This window comes from Agrilus planipennis, unplaced genomic scaffold (genome assembly GCF_000699045.2).
Source record: "Agrilus planipennis isolate EAB-ADULT unplaced genomic scaffold, Apla_2.0 scaffold341, whole genome shotgun sequence".
NCBI lineage: Eukaryota > Metazoa > Arthropoda > Insecta > Coleoptera > Buprestidae > Agrilus > Agrilus planipennis.
Window position 1 is genome coordinate 139,738 of NW_020439095.1, and position 14,970 is coordinate 154,707.

The 14,970-nt window shown below is 29.2% G+C and overlaps 4 protein-coding genes and 1 long non-coding RNA gene across 8 annotated transcripts in view; 3 read left to right on the plus strand and 2 right to left on the minus strand.

The window, feature by feature from the left end:
* Positions 1–4,904, plus strand: part of LOC108741911 (NAD-dependent protein deacetylase Sirt6) — a 5,791-nt gene extending 887 nt beyond the window's left edge. The window contains exons 2-8 of the mRNA XM_025977464.1: positions 2,340–2,777; positions 2,839–2,966; positions 3,018–3,260; positions 3,321–3,494; positions 3,902–4,025; positions 4,208–4,655; positions 4,816–4,904. Of these exons, the coding sequence (XP_025833249.1) occupies positions 2,712–2,777; positions 2,839–2,966; positions 3,018–3,260; positions 3,321–3,494; positions 3,902–4,025; positions 4,208–4,603 (1,131 nt within the window). The 5' untranslated portion in view covers positions 2,340–2,711 and the 3' untranslated portion in view covers positions 4,604–4,655; positions 4,816–4,904. The remainder of the gene's footprint in view (positions 1–2,339; positions 2,778–2,838; positions 2,967–3,017; positions 3,261–3,320; positions 3,495–3,901; positions 4,026–4,207; positions 4,656–4,815) is intronic.
* LOC108741912 (LYR motif-containing protein 2) lies at positions 4,900–5,530 on the minus strand. The gene is made up of 2 exons (XM_018476887.2): positions 5,192–5,530; positions 4,900–5,138 (listed from the first exon to the last, which is right to left on the minus strand). The coding sequence occupies exons 1-2, from the start codon at positions 5,231–5,233 to the stop codon at positions 4,920–4,922; spliced, it is 261 nt and encodes an 86-aa protein (XP_018332389.1). The 5' UTR covers positions 5,234–5,530; the 3' UTR covers positions 4,900–4,919.
* Positions 5,531–5,598: 68 nt separating this feature from the next.
* LOC108741909 (cyclin-dependent kinase 8) lies at positions 5,599–8,575 on the plus strand. Its single transcript, XM_018476884.1, has 6 exons — positions 5,599–5,985; positions 6,507–6,948; positions 7,324–7,537; positions 7,690–7,871; positions 7,934–8,166; positions 8,327–8,575. The coding sequence occupies exons 1-6, from the start codon at positions 5,752–5,754 to the stop codon at positions 8,423–8,425; spliced, it is 1,404 nt and encodes a 467-aa protein (XP_018332386.1). The 5' UTR covers positions 5,599–5,751; the 3' UTR covers positions 8,426–8,575.
* Positions 8,477–9,980, minus strand: LOC108741910 (putative methyltransferase C9orf114 homolog). Its single transcript, XM_018476885.2, has 3 exons — positions 9,366–9,980; positions 9,035–9,307; positions 8,477–8,977 (listed from the first exon to the last, which is right to left on the minus strand). Exons 1-3 carry the CDS (start codon positions 9,914–9,916, stop codon positions 8,653–8,655), a joined length of 1,149 nt encoding a protein of 382 aa, XP_018332387.1. The 5' UTR covers positions 9,917–9,980; the 3' UTR covers positions 8,477–8,652.
* Positions 9,255–14,521, plus strand: LOC108741902. 4 transcript variants are annotated; one of them, XR_003231707.1, is made up of 8 exons: positions 9,255–9,341; positions 10,434–10,528; positions 11,307–11,451; positions 12,748–12,874; positions 13,030–13,185; positions 13,411–13,648; positions 14,061–14,322; positions 14,391–14,521. It is a non-coding gene; the product is annotated as an uncharacterized LOC108741902 (long non-coding RNA). The 4 variants fall into 4 exon arrangements; XR_003231709.1 differs by lacking the exon at positions 10,434–10,528 and having other exon boundaries at positions 9,258–9,341; XR_003231708.1 differs by lacking the exons at positions 9,255–9,341; positions 10,434–10,528; positions 11,307–11,451 and adding an exon at positions 12,301–12,441 and having other exon boundaries at positions 12,685–12,874.
* The last annotated feature ends 449 nt before the right edge of the window (positions 14,522–14,970 follow it).

A 14,970-nucleotide genomic window follows, 5' to 3' on the forward strand; every position in this document is an offset into this window, starting at 1 on the left:
ATATGCGTCCAAAAATAGTAAATAATTTATTATTTTTTTCCATTTTATTAAAAAAAAAAAATGTTTAAATCACACTAGGCAATTGGATTGATCGAAAAATTAGCAAAATTTATTAGGAAATATAATTTTCTGTAGCGTTTCGTACCTAGTTGTTTGTAAAGTCAAATGATTGATATATTTCAAAAAACAGCATTTCAAAGTGAACAAACCATTAAATTCTTCTTGGAATATTAGTTTTATTTGAATTAAAACTACATTAGTTCAAAATTATGATTTTTTTTGTTTTTTAAAGAGTTACGAATTAATATTTGTATATGTTTTGATATTTATAGTCGTTTTTAATATCCTCATATCTTTTAAAAAATATATCAATCAACTGAAATGTGGCAATTAGAATAACGTAAAATACATAAATAAATAGGCAAAATTACCTTTTCTGCTCTTCTGCAAATGCTACTACCTTAGGAAATGCGTATTAAAAATATATTCAATTTAATCATACATAGATGGCCTAATTAAAATAATCTTAGCTTTAACAAAAAACAAAATTAGAACGTGGACTGATGTAGGTATTCTAGAGGCTTTATAAATACCTCCTAATTTGAAACGTACATAATGTATAGAGTGTTGTAAAATTGATGAAAAGACTTACGTCTTTTATTTCATTAATTTTACAGCTAACGGAAATGTATCTAAAATATTTCTGAATTATAGAAATTGTGTTTTTTAATAAGAACATCTTAGTAAAATTAACCCCACAATTAAATTTCATTCTAAAGTTGTATTTATATTTTTTATTAATTGATTTTAAAATTACCGTTTTTTTATTTTAATTTGGATTTAATTATACTTTCTATAGACATCGAATAATATTTGAGATTTTGACCTACTGACTCTGCATGTAACATCTCTCTTTGTCTTCATTTTCCTTTAAAAAAAGATCTGTGAGAAATGAACAATAAAATTTGTTTGTTCTTTTGAAAAAAAATTTTTATTACTAACACGTCTTTTTGAGATAATTTTGTTATAGCGCAGTGTAAGACAAAGTCATGTAAATAAAACCCCGCTTCTGTAAATACCTTTATTTCATTTCTTGGATAATTGTTTATCTCAATTATTAAAATATTTATTTTAAAATATTTTGTACATTTTTTTTTCCAATTTGCACAAAATTATTTATCATTTATTTGGTTCTACCCGAATTCTTGAGATTAATATTGTAACTTAAAAAGTATTGTAATGTGTTATCTTTTTTATATTATTTATTAAGATATATATAATACTGAAGTATACGGAGTGATTTATTAATTCGATTTATAATGCTCAAAACGACTAATTCTGTTGATGTAATTTTATGTAGATGAAAATCAGTTAGTGGTCTTGTGGAACTGAATTCAATAAAACACTAGAAATTTATAATTCTACAGCTAGAGACTGAGGACGTTACCTTGTGTATCGAAAAACGTTTTAGGTTTATAAATGCTTGTATGTGGAATTTTGGATTTCTAGTGTTTTATATAATTTTCCTTTTTTTGGTTGCTATTTTATTATTATTGTGTTCAGTTTGTATTAAAAAAAAAAAACAATCGCTCTGTGTATCAGGTAGCAAAGGAAAAAACGGTGCTTCTATTTTAAGACGTATTTAATTAAATTATTCTTGATTTATACTTGAATGAGCGCTATCTTTATGTTGCACGTATTGAATGTATACAGGGTGTCTGTCGTGATTTTATTTCAGTTTCTGATACCATGTAACTGTGGTTTTACGTATGAATAATGGAATGCATTGTAATTGGCCAAAATTTCCAATTAGGATTTTGTTTTTAAGATGTGTACAGTATACAATCAACTCTGCCCTTGTAAATAAGTTTACTTTCTTGTACATGTAAATGATTTAAGTCATACTCCAATGATATACCAAGTATTTTTTTGTGTATGTAATTTTCATAGTTTTTGTCTGTTTATGTACAATATGGATGAATATTAAACGGAGAAAAAAGGAAAAATAGGGCGTAAGATACGTAGATACCTTTTAAAAATTCTTGATGTAACGTATAAGTAATTTTGCGGAACTAAAACTCAATTTGTGTGTGTTGTAGGTAGGTATTATTATTGCAGACCATTTTTACCATAATTTTATGTAAGTGTATGTAATATCCTTTCGTTATATAATTGTTACTTTTATTTTACTTAAGCGAATTACCTACATAATATTAATCAATTTTAATTTTCTGTTTTTGTAAAGTCATTAATTTATACTAAGTATTTTAATTTTTGTGTGATATGTATGTAAATGTATTAAAAATGAGAAATATTTAATCTTTGATTTTTTTCTACAGCCTTTGTTCTTTTAACTGTATACGTTATCAAATATTCTAAGGAAACAAGCATGGATAGTAGGCAACTCATTGAGCAGCAGAATATTTTGGTTATCTAAACTGAAGGAGCCTTGGTACCTATGAACTACACCATTCGGTTCGTACCATAGAGCATGGAAGTTCGTATACACAAACCATTGACATTAGAAACTACAAACTACTTTATTAATGATTGGTCTATGGTTGTTTCATAGATAATCTTATTTACAGAAGTGAGGTTATTGCGTTAAATTAAAGTAGTAAATAGTGTTAATAAGTTGTAAGAAATAATATGTAAAATAATACTTTATTATTTTTTAACTTATTTCCTGTATTTAAATAATTAAATTAATAATGTCTTGCAATTATGCAGAGGGCTTATCGCCTTACGAAAATAAAGGAGTTCTTGGCGTTGCTGAGGTAAAAACAATTTTGAAATGGTAGTAATGTCCTTAATTTTGTATTTTTAAACTATATACAGAGATTTGAATCTCACGAAGTAGTAGAAGAAAAGTGTAGAACTTTGGCAGACTGGATCTTACAAAGTAGACATGTAGTTGTTCATACAGGAGCAGGAATTAGTACGGCAGCTGGAATTCCTGATTTTAGGCAAGCAGTTGACTTTAAAATTATGTTTTGTTTATGTATGACTTATTATAGGAGTCCCAAGGGTGTTTGGACTTTAGAAAAACAAGGTCTTAAACCACAAATAAATATATCTTTTAATGATGCTACTCCAACTAAAACACACATGGCGTTGAAAAAACTAGCTGACATAGGTTACATACATTATATTGTAAGTCAAAACATCGATGGACTTCATCTAAAGACTGGGATTTGTAGGGAGCTTATTGCAGAATTGCATGGTAATATGTTTGTTGAAAAGTGCAACACTTGTGAAAAGTAAGTAATTTCTATCAATGGTGTTTTAAAATATGAAATGTGAACTCTTTTATGTTTTAGGCAATTTGTTAGAAATTCTGCAACGACTAGTGTGGGTCAAAGACTTCTAGGAACCATGTGCAGAGGATATCGATTGAATGGCAGGCCATGTAGAGGCAAACTGCAAGATACAATATTAGACTGGGAAGATAACTTGCCTGAACTAGATTTAAATATGGCAGATTACCATTCACAGTAAGTCAACAATTAATGGAATAATAGTGTTAAACAAGCTATTAACAAATATTTATAGGGGCTGTTAATGATTGATTATCTATTAAACATTTTAGGAAAATTTAAAATATTAATTTTTGTTTCTATACTGGAAAGGGAATTTTTCAAATTAATAAATAATATGCAATTTTAAAATAAACTAAAAAATGAAAATAATCTTTTGAGTCACTTCTAAAAACCAAAAGAAATTTAAATTTTTAAATTTAAAGAAGACTATCAACAATAGGTAAATAGTATATTAATGGGCATTTCAAAAGTAGGATGTACCTGTATAGGGAGGTGGTATATGTATACATGTATATGTATTACTTAATTTTTCTTGTAATTAGTGTACAATAGTTTATTATTTACTGACTTTTATTTTATAGTGCTGCCGATTTAAGTATATGTTTGGGATCAACATTGCAAATTGTTCCTAGTGGTAATTTACCTGTAGCTACAAAAAAAAGCGGTGGACGTTTAGTGATAGTGAATTTACAACCAACAAAACAAGTATGTTTGATTTATAACCAGTTAATTTACATACAGATAGCATAGCTATTACTTGTTCATAAATCTGGTACAAAATTACTTAAAACTACATTGATAAACTGTACAAATAAAGGCATTGGTTAATTATTTATAGCAGTCCATATAATTTTATGATGTATAAATGGATCTCTTTTTACTTGCAGGACAAAAAGGCTGATCTTTTAATCAATAGTTTTGTCGACGATGTATTTGTACAAGTGATGAAACATTTACAGTTAGAAATTCCTGAGTATTCATATGAAAACGACCCCACAAAAAAAATTAATGATGTTATTGAATGGACCATTCATCCTGTTTATGTGAAAGACGCCAAAAAATTGTATGATACCTTCTCTAAGAAACCCAAAAAACGGAAAAGTGACGAGGATGTGTTAATTAAAAATGAAAAGAAAAAGCAAAATGATTCAAGTGAATTTAACAGTTACAAAATAGATGAAAAATCTGCCTCAGAGAATGTTGAAGAATTAAAAGAATGCACTGCTAATATTAGTGAAAATGCTGAACAAGTTATATCCCAGGCTTCAGCAGAATGTATTTAGGCGGTAAAGATTTTATATCATCAAGAAAAAACGAGAATATTGCTTCAGTTGTGTAAGTTGACTTTTTTAGAAAAACTGCCTTAGTGCATAAAAAATTATATTTGTATGAAAGCAAATTAGTATAGGTGGTAATGACCCTAATTCAATGAACCTCAAACTTATTAGAATAGATACATACAATTAGATTGATTCATAAAAATATTTATTTACAGTTAACCAGACTTACACATGTTGGTCACGGCTATCATCCTTGATAATACATAATATACAATTTAAAAGTGTACTTTGTAACTTATCCAATAATTTTTATAAAATGTTACTTTGCTAAATTTAAAGAAATTTTAAGTTGCTGTAATGATTTTTTTCCATTTTGAATCAACATCTTAATGGCATATTCGTCAGTTGTGTTAGCATTGTTTCTGAAGTCTGTCTGTATCCATTTCTTTAGCTCATCCCTGTAATTCTTATCAGGTACTTGTCTAGCTGTTTTCAAAAACTGCCGGTACAGATTTTTTACCTCTCCTTTTAAGATAAACTAGAAAGATCAATTAAGTAAAAAAAAACCACTTATGGTGAATATTAACATACATGTTTTAAAGAATAAACATGTTTAGGTGACTTGCTCATCATTTTCTATTCAGGGTGTTGGTAGTTATAAAATATCAAATTATGTTTTTTAAAAATTATCTAATTGTAACCATTTTAAAGGCCTATTAACATTTTATAGGTTAGAGTAGGGAACATTACGTTATATATATCAACTAACGAGGATGCGAAATTAGTCTTTTTTGTTTAGGGTCCTTAATAATATGAAACTAAATACTATTTTAAATGAAATAGAATGCGGTGAAATCGTTTTTCGTTTTCTAAATTACTTTCGTATTCGTACATATTTCTCTTCTTTTTCTTATTGTAGTATCTATGGTTCACGTTAGTACATCTTTATCTATGTATTACTAGTTAGTTTCCCTTGTATATCTATTATCTATGGTTAGTAAGGTTATAATAAAAAGTGTAGGTTTGACGTTTAAATCAGTTTATATAATTATGATAAGTTTATTTTAATTTTGTGCTTATTGTTTAATACAACACAATATGTATAATACGGTGTAAATTTTAAAATAAGCAATGCGTTTGAATTTCTTTACATGATTAGCGTGTACAAAAAAATAGCAATGATGGATTATGAATTTAAAATGAAAACTCAAAATGAACGAGTAAAAGTGGAAGATTTATTTGAATATGAAGGCTGTAAAGTTGGTCGCGGGACTTATGGTCATGTATACAAAGGTAGAAGGAAAGATGGGTCAGATAATAGAGATTATGCATTAAAGCAAATTGAAGGCACTGGCTTGTCGATGTCAGCCTGTAGAGAAATTGCTGTTAGTTTCTTTTTGTACTAGTAGATATTCCAATCCAAAAAAGTAGATAAGGAAAAAATAAGTAATTCTAAAGTGAAGGTTTATTTATTGTATTGTATAATCTATGCACCTACTCAATTTTCTGTTGGTGTCATTAAGAAGTTTTTAATTGTGGATGTTGTGTATCTTAATTAGTTACCATATTTATTCTTTTAAATTGTGTGGTTGTTTTATTTGTATAAAATATTTTTTGTGATAAGAATTTGGAAAGAAAATATATTAGCTAAGGGTGAAATTATGTACATATTAATAATGTTCAGCAACACCTACAGAAAATTGAGTTTGTACCCTTATAATCTTACTCTGAAGAAGCCTTATAACCCCAAAGCAAAACGTAGGTGTGTAGATTATAAAAATTAATAAAAAACCTTTACCCAAAAATTGTTCATTTTTTCTTCAATATTAATACCGTAGGGGAATAATTACTAACCAGATTAGATAGCAATACATATGTACAAGCCTGTAACATTTTTAATTTTCAGTTGCTACGTGAATTAAAGCATCCCAATGTGATAAATCTTATTCGAGTGTTTTTATCACATAATGATAGAAAAGTCTGGTTATTATTTGATTTTGCAGAACATGATTTGTGGCACATAATCAAATTCCATAGGGCAGCAAAAGCAAACAAGAAACCTGTTATGGTACCAAAGGGTATGGTAAAATCACTTTTATATCAAATATTAGATGGAATTCATTATCTACACTCCAATTGGGTTTTACATAGAGATTTGAAACCTGCAAATATATTAGTAATGGGGGAAGGACCTGAAAGGGGTAGAGTCAAAATTGCGGACATGGGTTTTGCAAGACTATTTAATGCACCCCTGAAACCACTGGCTGATTTAGATCCTGTAGTGGTTACATTTTGGTACAGGGCACCAGAACTGCTTCTTGGAGCAAGGCATTATACTAAAGCAATTGGTAAGAAACATAGAAGTCACTTTAGGATATTTGACCCATTGACTAACAAAATACAAGAAAAAAGATTATTAAAAATATTTTTTTTTCTGTACAATGGCTGCACAAATTTTAATATTTTTATGTAGTAAATAAAATTTCTTTTTACACTACTATAAGAGTAACAGAATAAACAATTTTCCTTAATTTATTTACTTTATATTCGTGATGGTGTTTTATGTATCTATTTAAAAACCAATAATAGTAATGTAAATTGTACAAAGGCATATGTAGATATTTCTACATAAGAAGTGGTAAAAGAAGTATAAACTAAGGCTTGACTCTAATAAAACATGAAAGTATTATGTAAAATGTATATATAGTTATTATGTTACATAGATATTTGGGCGATTGGTTGTATTTTTGCTGAACTTCTAACGTCAGAACCAATCTTCCATTGTCGCCAAGAAGATATAAAAACCAGTAATCCTTACCACCATGACCAGTTAGATAGAATATTTAATGTTATGGGATTTCCACATGAAAAAGATTGGGAAGATATAAGAAAAATGCCTGAACATCCCACATTACTGAAGGATTTTAAGAAATCAAAGTAAATTAAACTGTATATATTCAGGTATATTTATTTAAATTTGATAATTTCAAATTTTAATAATTTTTCTCTGTTGTGAAATTTTGTCAAATTTAAATAAATATATATTCATGTTGGCAGGATATTAACAGTAATATTTAATTTTTTTTTAGTTATATTAATTGTTCCCTTGTGAAGTATATGGATAGGCATAAAATCAAACCTGACAGTAAAGCATTTCATTTATTGCAAAGACTACTATTAATGGATCCAAATAAACGAATTACATCAGAGCAAGCAATGCAAGATGCTTATTTTCAAGAAGAACCACTGCCAACACAAGATGTTTTTGCTGGTCTCTATAATCTACATCGTTTATTTTAACAAAATAATTATTAACTTTTGATTTGTATACAGGATGCCCTATTCCTTACCCAAAAAGGGAATTTTTGACCGACGACGATCAGGAGGAAAAGACTGATAATAAACAACGACAGGCACAACAGCAACAGCCCCAACAACAGCAGCAACAACAGTCTCAGCAACAGCAACAACAACAAAATCAACAGTCTAACAACAACGATAACCATGGTAATCCCGCTAAACGACCACGTTTGGGTCCACCTCACCCTAGTCAAGTCAATCCTCAGGTAATACATTTTCACAGTTTTATAATTTTTCACTAAATAGTTGTAACTTGATATAATATCAAGTTATTTGCAATATATTATATTATGAGCCTATGGTTCTTTAAAGGAAAAATCACGTGTATTCGGCAGTTGTTTTAATTGAATTGTTTTATATTTACAGGTTGTTCCTATCACGTCGCAACAACAAGAATTCCATCAACAACAAATGTTGTACAATTCCAGTAGTCAACAGCAGCAAAACTTTCAACAGAGGTATTAATAGAGGTTTGAAATAAATTATTATGCTTCCTACATAATAAGGACAATGATCTGTATTTTGAAATAGCTAACTTTATTACAACCTGAATTAAAATTAGCTACATATTACTTTTCAAGCAGAAAAAAAGTAATACAGTTTTTCTAAATTAAACGATGTATATTTTCCTACTTTTAATGTCCATCCATTCACATATAAAAATTCATAATTAAATTCCAGAAGATAAACTTCTAGTCGAATGAATACTTTTGTTCAGTGAAATTATCTTTAAAAGTAGGAGCTCTAAATTTAGGGTCCAATTTTGGTCTCAATGCTGCCAAACTCACAAGAATTGCTTCTTCAGTCCTTATAGTTCGTGATCCCTGATTTGGTAATGTATTCAAGTAATGATCAAACAATAATGTTGGATCATTTACTTTTAATAACTCATCACTTTCAAATGCAGCTTCTAATCCAGCAAGTCCACCAAACATCACTAGTAAATGATCATACACAAAAGAACTGCATTCATCAATTGATTTACCTTTATCGGAAGTTCCCAACAGTAAATCATACCTAATAAATAAAACAAAAATTTAATATAATATAGTGTTTACTTATAAAATAGTTTACCCATCTTTGTAAGGACTTTCTGAAAAAATATGTGAAACTGATTCAGCTAATCTTACAGTATATCCCCAATAAACACCTGTTTCTTGACGTGGTGTGTGAGGAGAAACAACTAGTCCTTTTAATTTTCTAGTTGGATCATCAGGATTATGAATCTTTACTGTGCAACGAAGACCAGGTGTTAACAGCTTATCTACTTCAACATCCTTAAACAAGCCTACATAGACTTGAGAGCCTCTGTTGGTTTTAGGTGGTTTAGTTGTTACCACTCCTTCCCTAAAGAAAATTACATATCAATCTGGAATAATATGTAAGTATATTATTATTATCTAACCTGAAAGTAAAATGATCATCTTGTCTTAAATGATGTGGAGTATCTATTGGATTTAAAACACCTACAAAGCGCAAATCTTTATGAATAGGAAAGAAATATTTTCTAAGATATTGTGGACACTCGAGATACTGTAAAATTCTTGCTAGTTGTACACAACATCTCCTTGAAGTTTTAATTTCATTTCCAGTTTCAAGAACATCTTTTCTAATTTCACCTTTGGGCAAATCGTCGTAAACTATAATCTCATCAATCTGAAAAATAACAGCGGCTCTTGCTATTTGTCCTGCCAGGTATGTTCTGAATTCATCACTTTGTGCGTTATCTAAAATTGAACCTGGCACAGCAATGCTTATTGTCGATATTTTTTGTTTTATTGGTTTTCGTTCTTCTACATCCTCGCTCTTTAAATTTACTTCTTCTTTAATCTTCTTCTTTAATTTCTTTTCTCGCCATTTTCTCCTTTCCTCCTTGCGTGCTTTATTTATTTCTTTCCATGACTTTAAATCTTTTCGCTCAAGTGTACAAGATTTAGCATTCTCTGTTTTTTCCATACCTATTAAAAAGCCTATTATACATTTTTTGCAACGAACTCAAATACCCTAAGTAACCTCAGTAATTAGTGTAGGTTAGGAATCATAGATAAGTTTATGAATAAAATTCATAGAATTGAATAGAATTCTGATATTAAAACTATATATTAAAATAATAGAATAATAAGGGTTCAACCGTGTTTTAAATATTTTAAAATATTATTTGGCAAAAGAAGTAATTTCAAATATTGCAATTTCTGAAATTACTTGTATGCAAAATAATTTACACTGGTGTTTGTGTGGCTGCATATGCAATGTTTTTTCCTTCGTAATTAGTGGTATTATTTTTATTTCTTAATTTTTTAATTTGTTGGTTTCTCATAATTTTAAATTGAATATTATTACATATTTCCTTTCACATTTTGCATTTTAAAAGTAAAAAATTTTGCCTTAAAATAAAAATATTGATGCTTGCTTTTAGGTGTGTTTTGACTATTTAAAAGTGTAGTTAATTCTCTTTTCTTATTCATTTTTACAGATCTACCGATAAATGAAAGAGTGTTGAAATTTATTTTGACCCTACTGAAAAAAAAATCGTGTACCTACTTCGGATTTCGTTTGAAGTTCATTAGGGTAATAAATACATGCCACAACATATGTAATATATAAATACTTCTAAAACTTGTTGTAAATCACAATTGATAATATTTTAATTTAGACACATATACAGATAATATTGTTTAAAATGTAACTTGGTTAATAATGTGTTACATTTCAACTTTCAATCATTAATTTATGCATGGCATTTATTACAACTATTTTCATTTAAAAACTTTTGCTAAGAAGAAGGCTGTTCATAAAATGTATACTCATTATTATCCTTCCAAAACATAGCAGCATACCGAAGAAGTATAAAGGTTGTATACTATAATTTATTTGATAGTAACAGAGAAAAGAGTTGGGAATTACTTTAATACAATATTACACAATTTTTTTTTAGCAGGGGCGAAATTAATTATATCTAAATACTCTTCAAAATATTTCATTTTACAAGAACACAAAAACTTTAGGTGCCATGTGCTGCAAAAACATTGGTTGTGTCAGTCGTCTTTATCTCAGATGTTAAACGTTTCAAATATCAAAAGCAAAATAAATGTGTGACTACCGTTTCCGGTAGTGTAAGTGTTAGCTTAATACAAGGGATTAACAATTAATTTAATTTTTTTTTTAAATGCGGTGATATAAACTATTTATACTTATATTTTGACTTTAATTTGAGTTAGAAGAAAAGAGATAAGGATTAAATATTAAAATTTTCAGCACAACAGATGTTTGTTTTGCTTATTAATTTTAAACCTTTAAAATATTATTTATTAAAAATAGTTAATAAGTTTTTTCTTTGTTTATTCAGATTGGCTAATCAATAAGAGAGATTGAGAAGTTAATTTTAACCCTAGCGATGACGACATGGGATGTCTGGCCTGGCCTCCTTTCTCAATTTGCTTTTCTTTCCACACATGTAAACCATGGAACGTTACATTCTACAGCTAATTCAGGTAATAATACTTAGTTAAATTAATATTAATTACAGTTCATTAATCTGGTGTCAATTTGGTTACCAAAATAAGGCCTAGAACATGACGCATAGAGTGACCAACATATGTTACTTATTTGTTGTTGTTCATTAATTAGTTGGGGGTTGTAGGTAATTGGGAAACTCAGTTTATCCAAAATTTTTCTAAAAAGGCCTAGTTGGCGTTTATCTCCACTACGTTTTGCTGATTTTGCCACAAAAGTTCGTAGAGAACATCGATTTACAGTTTCAACTCTCAATTTGAAAACGTTTTTATTTCTTGATTATTAATATTTTAAACTTTGATTTTAAAAGCCGTCTTTAATAAGGAATTCAAAACTGCTACTGCAGCTTGACGCTCAGAATACTTTGCAGTGAATTGGGTTGCCTACATCAAGGACGTGCAGTCACCATCCGTATTTAAAACGATATGTATTTTAAATTCATATATATTTATTGGTGGTACTATATGTTACAGTGCGAGTCGAAACTTGTAGACAACTGAATTTTTGATTTTAATAAAATAATCTAATCTTATTTGGTACATAAACGCCTACAAAAATAATTACGATTTTACTACACTTAACACTGTTAACGTAAATTAATTTTTTTCACTTTTTTTCGTATATTTCTCTAATGTGGGCATTTTTACCTTGGGTCCTGTACATTACAATTTTTTTACGACTTGTGATAGAGAAAGTTTTTTACAGTTAAAAATGCGGAGAAAAACACTGTTAGCTTTATCTGAGAAAATTGTGATGAGAGTATAAAACGATAATACATCTACGTCAGCAGTGCTTCATCCAATAGCTATCGCAAATTCGAGGCAAGCTTGAGACGTTCTCCGTGTATTATAAGATAATTATAAGTTCGCAGTGTAATGTAGATGTAGGATGTTTTGTTCGCGTCCTTTAAATTCAAGTTGCCGAGCTAATTTTTTCTAAGAATTAGTTTTATAATTTCAATGCGGAAGGTTAGATTCACTGATTCATACTATATTATTATTTTTTGCAATTGTCCACAGCATAAATTAAATCGACAAAATTGTTTTATATTGTATTATTTTATTTCATGTTTCATTTATTCAGTGTGAGTGTTTAATTCTTTTTTTTACCCATTTTTCGCATATATATAGGATTAAATATTTAAAATTTTCGCGTAACAGATGTCTATTTTGCTAATTAATGACTAGTAAATTGTGTATCTATTATTTTAGCAGACACCTTTGAAATATTATTGGTTAAAAGTATTTAATAATTGTTCTTGACCGTTTCTGCAGATTGGCCAACAACTGAGAGAAATTGCAACTGGCAACTGGCATCCTTTGGCCCATGCTTACTGAAAAGACAAGTAGTTTCCTATGGTATTTTAGCTGTTCATCTTTGAGGCTCTTGTAGTTAATTAAGGTGAGCATACATGTTATATTATATGTGTGGTGTGTTTATTTGATATTCACATAGAAAAGGGCTCAGCATTACTTTAACAATGTATCATGCACGTTATTTACTTAAAAGTAAATTAATTATATCTGAATACTTTTACATAAGACTTCATTTTACAGGAATATTGGAAGAACTTCGGATACCATTAAATTATAGAACACTGATTGCATTAGGTCTATTTAGTCCCAGACAGTAGCTTTACTTATGGTCCGAAAGAAAGCATGAAAGTTCCTTTTTCCCATGGGAACGGGGAAAGGATTTATAACATTGAATTGGTATGTAACAGAATCAATTAATAATAGTAAATCAAATCCTATAAACTTCGATTTCTTAGACATTTGTAATATGATTCAATAGACAACTTTTAAACAACGTTTTAGAAATGGCAGAAGCAGAACAGCAGAATTAATGTGGAACTAATATTTTCATCAGTTTGAATTCTACTGATATACTTGATTTAAAAATGTTAATTAATTACTTTTTCTTGCCTGTTTCAATAGATTGTCCAACAAATAAGAAGGGATTGCAGTTAATTTGATGCTACTGAAACAGTCCATAAATTTGACATCTTCACTTTGCAACATTATGCAGATAATTTTTGCGGTAACAATGGGAGGCAATCGAAAATTAATTTGGAAGCAACTGAAACAACAATTGTCTGCAGTAGTATCCCTCCTAGATTTGGTTTACTCATCATATTGGTAGACTTTATAACGCCATTTTCTACAATTAATTAAGGTGAGAATATATGACTTCATTAATATTAATAGCTCTATTAATCTCTCATGGAATTTCTGTTAATAATTATCTATTGTCAACAGTATAAATTGAGGTTATTATGCATCTACATCTTTTGACCTATTATCTATGCTCTTGACAGTTTATATTTTCCACAGAATAAGTTGACAGTTACCATTGATCTATGGAGTTTCTTTTTAACCTTTTTCTATTGTCTGCATCATAAATTGACGTCGTGTTATTTGACATTTATCTATGTCGTAGTCTATGGTTGTGGTGTAAAATGGCGTTAAAATAACCTTTGTTGTTTTGTAATTCAGCTATTTCACTTGCTTTTTGATGCGTTTTTAGTTGTGTTAAATGTTTCTTTATTAATATAGTGAAATTAATGTCTTTTTGTTGATTTCTACAGGTTATCCAACAAATGAGAGAGAATAAATGTCCAGTTTGGTTTTACTGAAACAGCCATGGGTGTTGTCTTTCGTGAATTATATTCTTGATTTGCTGTTTCGTCTTCGCTTTGTAGCACACTGCAGTTAATTTTCAACCCATGAGGGAGAGCAACTGGATATTTATTTGAATTCCACTGAAACAACAAATTCTCTACTACGGTGTTCCTCCTGGAGTTGGTTTGCTTTTTACACCGATAAACTTTGGTTCTACAATTAATTAAGGTGAGAATACTTGATATAATTAGTTTTAATTGCTCATTATTAATCTGTTACCACCGTATCTGTTTCAGATCGACGTTGGAGAAGACAAAGATGACCCCATAGTTGAAATCTTGCATGTTCTATCTAGAATTCATTAAGTTGGTTTTATTGAAATTAATTTTTTATTTTGCATGTTTTTTATAGTTAATTTGAATTAGTTTTTATTTTGCATGCGTATTTTTGTTCATTTTATTTGAAGTAATTGTTGATTGTAGATATTTTTATTTTTTTTTGTATGTAATAGTAATATAGTAATAGAACTAACAAGTTCAGTAGTTGTAGCATAGTCTAACATGTCTCTTGCTTACCTCTTCGCTTAGCTTACTGCATATTCTTACTATAAATTGCTTTGCATTTACCCTACGAATTCTACATGATTCAACGTTTCGTTATCGTGTGTCTTCCTTCTCACCCTTGTGGAATTAGGGAGGGCCTCCCCGAACGACTTCCCTTGGGCTTAGCTATTTAGTTGATCTTAAAAGTGTCTTATACACTTTTCGCGAGTCTACTCTAGCGTTACTTCCTTTCAGACAGGGTACAGTGGGTTATCTGGAATAGGAGCAATAGGCGACTGCCCAGCTTGCCTTGGCGAAATCTGTCCGATCTTCT

Coding starts and splice junctions, on each gene's coding strand:
- LOC108741912 (XM_018476887.2), bottom strand. CDS start 5,233: ATGATGAGCAAGTCACCTAAACATGTTTATTCTTTAAAACAT. Junction 5,139..5,191: donor ATGTTTATTCTTTAAAACAT/GTATGTTAATAT, acceptor TGATCTTTCTAG/TTTATCTTAAAAGGAGAGGT.
- LOC108741909 (XM_018476884.1), top strand. CDS start 5,752: ATGATTAGCGTGTACAAAAAAATAGCAATGATGGATTATGAATTTAAA. Junction 6,949..7,323: donor GCATTATACTAAAGCAATTG/GTAAGAAACATA, acceptor TATGTTACATAG/ATATTTGGGCGATTGGTTGT. Junction 7,872..7,933: donor AACACAAGATGTTTTTGCTG/GTCTCTATAATC, acceptor ATTTGTATACAG/GATGCCCTATTCCTTACCCA.
- LOC108741910 (XM_018476885.2), bottom strand. CDS start 9,916: ATGGAAAAAACAGAGAATGCTAAATCTTGTACACTTGAGCGAAAAGAT. Junction 9,308..9,365: donor GATGATCATTTTACTTTCAG/GTTAGATAATAA, acceptor AATTTTCTTTAG/GGAAGGAGTGGTAACAACTA. Junction 8,978..9,034: donor GAAAGTCCTTACAAAGATGG/GTAAACTATTTT, acceptor TTTATTTATTAG/GTATGATTTACTGTTGGGAA.